At 43.3% G+C, this 6,997-nt stretch overlaps 1 protein-coding gene across 1 annotated transcript in view; it reads left to right on the top strand.

Moving 5' to 3' along the window:
* Window positions 1-4,973, top strand: part of LOC104271424 (protein Wnt-7a-like) — a gene marked incomplete at its 5' end in the record, with an annotated part of 22,263 nt that extends 17,290 nt beyond the window's left edge. The window contains one exon of the mRNA XM_009866087.1: window positions 4,383-4,973. Coding sequence (XP_009864389.1) covers window positions 4,383-4,862 — 480 coding nt within the window. The remainder of the gene's footprint in view (window positions 1-4,382) is intronic.
* Between the last annotated feature and the right edge of the window lie 2,024 nt (window positions 4,974-6,997).

The raw sequence follows: 6,997 nt of genomic DNA, 5'->3' as shown, positions 1-6,997 counted from the left end.
TGTGAGAGTCTCCTGCTCTGTGTACTTTCCACCCCGCCTGGACACGTTCCTGTGGGGCTGCCCTGGGTGACCCTGCTCTGGCAGGAGGTTGCACTGGGTGAGCTCTAGAGGTCCCTTCCAATCCCCAACATTCCGTGATTCTGCGTGACCTGAGGTGTTTCTGAGCATGTTAGCCACGTAACAACTTCTCTTTCTGCCCAGCCCCAAGCACCTGTCCCACCACCCCAGCCAGTCCTGCCCAGGCTACCAGCCCATGCAGCTCCTGGGCTGCAGGCTTCTCCAGAGCTATGGCTTGCCACCCTCACATGACACACCCAACGCATTCTCTGCAAAGCGAAGGGTGAAGAAAAAAACATTTTAAATTCCTAATGGCAGTGCCCAAAGGTACTATATCTGAAGATAACATCAACAGAGAGAGCCAGTGCAAGTTCTCTTCATGCAAACTATTTCCCAGAGGCTAATGGCAAGGGCGAGAGAGAGAGAGAAAAACAAGTACTGACAGTTTACTGTAGGAGCTCAAAGAAAAAGTGGACAAAGCTAAAAGAACTCCAGCTCTTTGTTCTCATTTAATCCAGTTCAGAGCATTCACTGGTGCATACAGATTTACTCTCTGTGGCTGCCGGAGCTGGATATGGTCATTTGGTAAGAAACAGAGGATCGAGGATTTAAATTTTGTGCCCTTCAGGCTCTTACGTTTTAGGAAAAGTCAGTCGGTAACATACATAAAGTTTTAATCCAGTGTAGAAAGTGTGAGCTGCTGAATAATACTGTCATAGAAACAAATCCTGATCTTGAAAAGTTGAAGAATGCTTTCTCTTTTTAACTCAGACCAAGTTTTTAAGGGTTAGAACACTTCTTTTGGCTTACAGACATCAAGGGAAAGACCAAGGCCTGCTGTCCCTACCCAAAGAATCCCCTATTTTATTTTTTTCCTTCTCTTTTCAACTCTCATCTCAAATTTATAAAGGCACTGATTTATCAGAGGCTACTGGAATAATGTAACAGTATTAAAATACCACCATCCACATATTTTAATGCAAAAGAAATAGTCCAAGCACCTGATATCACAGCACAGTAAAACGATCAAATCACCATTGCAGGCTTTGGCTTTTGCTGAGGATAGATGGTTCGGGTTACATGTAGCCTATTTTCTACGGGTTATAGATTCATCTCTGGCTGGATTTGCAAAACGCCACGTTGAAAGCCAGCACCAGCAAGGAGGATATATGTACGAGAACAGAACCAACAACAGGGTTTGTGAGTGAAATGTAGAGAGGCTGGGTTAGCAAAGGCAGAAATGGAAGGGGAAGTTCAGTTGCAGAGTGCAGCGGATCCCAATCAGGCAGATGGGCTGGAGCGACTCTAGCACAGTGTATAGGAAATGCAGCCCCAGCAAGGCTGTAAAGAAAAGGGAGGGGTTAGCCAGCAAATATTAGGAAGTGTTTTCTACCAAAAAAAAAAAAAAAGAAAGAAAAAAGAGAAGTACGATAACTGGCACAGCTTTAAAAGACAAAACTCTTTCTCATCCCTCTGCCTCCTCCAAGTGCTTTTGGTCATCTAAGAAGGACCTTTTATCTCAACTAGTACTGCTCAAACTTCGGTCAAAACCAGACCTTTTTATCCTAACCACTCATGCCCAAGCCTTGGCTGAGACCAGAAAAGCAGCAGCTCGTTGTGGTTGGCATCGTGTCGCCCAGAGCTGGAGACCGACACGTGACATGGGGCAGCCCGGTTGCTGAGCTGCTCCAGCCGCTTGCTCAGCTCTTCCCAGTGCAGCTACTCATTCTCTCAGAGATTGCCGGCCATAAATGGGCTGTTAAGGAAACAAACCAAAAGGCAATTTAGGCTATTTATTTGGGGGAAAAAAAGCCCTGTCTGGGTAGATGACACATGATGCCTTTTGTATTAATGTTCTGAGTCAATTTGGCGGGTCCTGATGGCAGGTGAGTTAGAAATGTTTTGTTACAAGTTTGAACACCGTACCAGGGTGTAAGGCTGGCCACCTGAACAAGAGCAGTGATTGAATTAGGGCTGAGAAATGTATTCCTGGCTAGTTTCAAATTAAAAAAAAAAAAAAAAAAAGAGAGAAAGCTTTTAAAAAGGTACAAATGAGGCTAAAAGAATTTATGTTATTTTTCCGGTTTCTGTGCTACGACTCCTTTTCCATCTCCTCATCTATCTTCTAAGTGTACTACCTTATGAATGAGTGAGCAATAAAAGAAGTATGCAGTGGCTGGGAGAGAAACTCAAGATAACAAGATAATGCAAAATGTAAGCCAAGGCTTGAGCAGAACTGCGAGTTAAGATGTAGATCTGAATATAAAAGTTTTTCACATCTTTTAGGGCAGTCATTAGAGAGTTTGCATGAAAAACTAATTTAAAAACAGTGGCACAAAATGTGACCTAATATACTCTAAGTTCACACCTGTCAAAATCTTCGACCTATACTTTCCAGGAGTTTTAATCCTGTCTTCAGACCACACATGCTGACACTTCACTCATAGACTCAAATAAAAATAAAGGTATTTTAATGCCTTTGAAATCCCTATCTTCATTGAAAAAGGGCAGGGGAAGAACAACGAGTACAAAAGCAGCTACAGGCTATCCTAAGATTAGGCAATAGTAATTAGCGTGCCTATGTGACACGGCAACATCCTCAAAACTAAAAAGTCTTTAAGTTACTTGTTTTAAGGCTACCAAGAACAGGACGGACCCATGTCCACCAGTACATACCATCTACTGGCTGCACAGTTTAAGATGTGCTCTTCCTCCTTGTCACCCCCACTTTAAGCTGAGATTTTAGACTCAAAGTCCCAGCACAGAAGACATGTCCGGTCCTTGAGCTAGACTTGGCTTCTTCAGTGCAGGCTGCCATGTGTCTGTGTCTGCAGGGTAAATTTTCCAAACGTCCAAAATGAAAGGGCTTAACAAAGGGTTAATTTGAGTTTCTGTACCACTGACCTCCCTCCAGCCTTCTAGGCTGCCCAGGTTTGGAGCTGCTCGGATCAGCTGGGGTTTCTCAGGGGAAAAATTACGTGGCCACTCCCTGAACCCAGATAATCCCTCTGGCTGGGCTTTCCACTGCTGGTATCTGCCAGGTTAGGCAGAATTTAATCATCAGCATTATTATGGTCTCTTTCAAGCAAAGACCAGTGGAAAATTAATTGCTGGAATTAGGTATGTATTCTAGCATTAACTCAACGTAGCTGCTAAGCAAGGTCAGTTATAGGGCTCAAGACAGACAGCAGGGGCTATGCTGGTCTCAGTTTTGTTTGGGAAAGACTGAGTTAGTAAATGAACAGCAGTAGGGAGAAGATACAAGGATAGTTTCATGGGATGTGAGGGTTGAAGGGAAGACGAAGCTTATGACCTTCAAAAGTAGTGACAACTCAGACATAAGCATGAGAGATCTGTACAAAGAGGAGAACACAAGGCAGGGTGCAGCAAGCCATGACGTTGAGGTGTTTGAGATGCTCTTACATATTAAGGAGGTAGAAATTTTTAAACAACAATTGATGACAGAACATGAAACCAATTCCTCATCTTTACTCTTACCCTTTGTGCCCTAAGACAGACCTAGTTTCCTTGCAGAGTAGCTGAGGCACTTTGTATGCTCCAGTATCAGAGTGAGAGGAGGCAAAATACTTCAAAATCTCCAGAAACTGCAAAGAACTTGGCCATGGTGTATTCAAATAGTAATTAGATTTCCAAATTGGAGCATTAAGTTGCAACATTTGGAATAGATGATGCCTAGATGAATAGTTGACCATCTGCTCTACACTGTTGATTGAGACAAACAGGAGGATAAGCACGGATAGAGTTTATCTGCTTGCTCCCATCTTGCACTTTCTTACTGCATATTGAGGTGCAAGAATTGAGAAGTTGCTTGTTTTTGATGTTCTGTTTACAAATACCAAGTACCTATTGTTGAGCTTTCAAAGCATTCTGTATATGCCATTTCAGGTAAAAGAGTGATTTTTCTGCCAGCTCCTAATTTCGCTGCCATGTGCCAAAAATTGCAATGACAGGCAAATTTGAAGCACTGCCCAACCATATTGCAAACGAAAGTGAAGAAAAGCTGTTGTTGAGGACCCTTTTTACCTTTGGCCTGCGAAATTAGGCAAAATTATCTTCCCTGCTTAACTCAAAGTGCAACGGGGAATCAACTTTGCAGGCAGATCTTGGTTGGCACGGATGAGCGTTTGCTCCAACAGCATCACCAGGCAAGCAAACCCCACAGCTTTGGTGGGAACATGACCTGTGCCTGGTGGTAAGATGCTGGAGAGCAAACCCATCCATGAGAGTCATTCAACAGGCATCAGCTAACCCTGTTTCTTTGGAGAGTTGTGTTAATGCACCATTCTTTGTTCTTCCAACTACAGATTCTGGAAGAAAACATGAAGTTAGAGTGCAAGTGCCACGGGGTCTCGGGATCCTGCACCACTAAGACGTGCTGGACAACTCTCCCTAAATTCCGGGAGCTGGGCTACATCCTTAAGGACAAATACAACGAAGCCGTTCAAGTCGAACCGGTGAGAGCGAGTCGCAACAAGCGCCCGACCTTCCTCAAAATCAAGAAGCCGCTTTCCTACCGCAAACCCATGGATACAGATTTAGTGTACATCGAGAAATCCCCCAACTACTGCGAGGAGGACCCCGTCACCGGCAGCGTGGGGACGCAGGGGAGGATGTGCAACAAGACTGCCCAGCAGTCCAACGGCTGCGACCTGATGTGCTGCGGTCGGGGTTACAACACGCACCAGTACTCGAGAGTGTGGCAGTGCAACTGCAAATTTCACTGGTGCTGTTACGTGAAATGCAACACGTGCAGTGAAAGAACAGAAGTATACACCTGTAAGTGAGGACGTGGCTGGGCGGGCCACGAGTACATTTGCACATATGCACTCATCGTACCTACATGAGACTGTAGGAAAGACCTGCTTCTCCCAGGAGAAATGCTGATGAATGGAGCCCCCTCTTTTCTGCTCACATTGCGTTGCTTACGCGGATACGTATTTCAGACTCATCTGAAAGTCAGTCAAGAAATAGAAGCAAACTACCCCTGCCCCGAGCCACCCGACATGTGAAAACGGAGAGAAAAAGATCATCTCGGTTGATCTGCACCTCTAAAGCGAGGAGCGTTGACTGCCTTGTGAAGAGACGTCATGCGGAGAAAAATCTCTGAGCGTGGCAACGAACTCTGGGTTTGGAAAGACAAGAACTTCAGTGTCTAAGGAGCAGGGAGGGGGTAGGGGAGAAATCCTCTGAGAAGGGCTTTGCACAGGATGGGATGGACAGTGCCCCGCCGTGAATTGCCCCTGTGAGCGCGTGGGTGACACAGATTTAGGCTTCTGCACCTGTGAAAAACTTCTGCTGGTCTTGCCCCTCTTTCCACTTTGTACCGTTCGCTGCAGCGAGTAGAACCGCTGAGGTTTTCTGTAGACGCCGCTTTATCTGCCTTTTTCGTGTGTGTGTGTGTGTGTGTGCGTGCGTGCTGCAGAATTTAGCACAGGGATTCGGGACACTTGGGCATAATAATAGCAATATTTAACAATTTATTCAGATAAAACTAATATTAATTTATTTAATTAAAAAGAACTCTACCGACATTTTGAGACCTATTCTGCAATTAAAGTAGATAGCTGGCTTTCTTTGTGGAATAGTTTTGTAGAAACGGCAAGGAAAAACTGGAGCTGTATATATTATTCTTAACTAGGATATTTCTATTAGTTGGACTTGCAGGATACGTTCTACAGTACTAGATGTTTAAGTACAAAAGCTGGCATCTTTATATATATATATGTACATACACAAACACACACTGTTTTTTGGGGGTTGTTTTTGTTTGTTTTCTCCTGTTTGCTGCTAGTTGTCTGGAACAAAAGTCAAGTGGTAGGGGTTACAAATCTTTACCAGTTGTTTTATTTTTTTTTTTTTTTCCTTCAATTAAAGAAAGAAGCATTAATAAAATCCTGTTTGGAATATGTCTAAAAAATAGGAAAAATCCAGACAAACTTCCATCTTTTGGAAAAAATCAACCATAGGATAAGAGAGTATATTTTGTAAGAGACTATTTTTATATAAATATTTTATTTATACTACGTCTGCTTGTTCAACCTGTACTTTTTCTCAAAACAGGCATACAATTTGTAATTCTTAGGCTATTTAACAGAGAAAGGGTAATTAGTTTGTGGACACAGCAGCAGCAAGCTGGATACATTCAGCTGCAGTTGGTGGCTGTGGCAGAAAGCAGAATGAACTTTCTCTCCGGATGTGTGTACAAACCGGCTCTTTTCCTGGGGCTCGATTTGCAGAATGTGCAAAACAAGAACAGGGTCTGTAGCATCAATTTTGTCACATGGCTTGAATTCCTGATTGGTATTAACTGGATGCTCATTTATCCCATTCAAGGGAAAAAAAAAGAAAAAAATTCCGAATTAGCTTCCCACATGCGTCAGTCATTAAACTGTGGCGTTATGACTGGCAAATGTGCTGTGTGTGCTGTCAGTTAAACCTCTATATTGTGTTACTGTCAAATTTGATTTTAATCAGTGGGAGACTGTAGACTATGACTGTAAAAACTAGCATGACACACATCGTCTGATTCTCATAGATACGATACAAAGCTTACTTTTTGTCCGACTCTTTTTGGCATTTACGTTATCCTTTCCCCCCAAAAGGCTGGCGCTCAAAACCCCAAAAAGATATCTAGGCGAATTTAAAGACTACTCGCTTGTTTATTCAGAGCCCAGCTAAGCTCTTTTGCCTTCCCTTTATGGTATTTCCTTTTCATTCCCGCTAATTTCCTCGGATATTTGAGTGACAAATATTTCTGTGTTTTTGGAATCGTCCTGTTCCTCCTGCTTGACTCGTTTGTGACCGATAAAAAGAAATAATCTAATTTTAATGTTGTTTTTTAATGGGTGACAATCAGGGCACAGCATTACCGATGGGATCGTACGTTCTGCCTAGGACAGACCAGATCCTTCGCTACTTC

Source organism: Apaloderma vittatum, unplaced genomic scaffold (assembly GCF_000703405.1).
Source record: "Apaloderma vittatum isolate BGI_N311 unplaced genomic scaffold, ASM70340v1 scaffold273, whole genome shotgun sequence".
Lineage (NCBI taxonomy): Eukaryota > Metazoa > Chordata > Aves > Trogoniformes > Trogonidae > Apaloderma > Apaloderma vittatum.
This window is presented reverse-complemented; position numbering and strand designations above follow the sequence as displayed.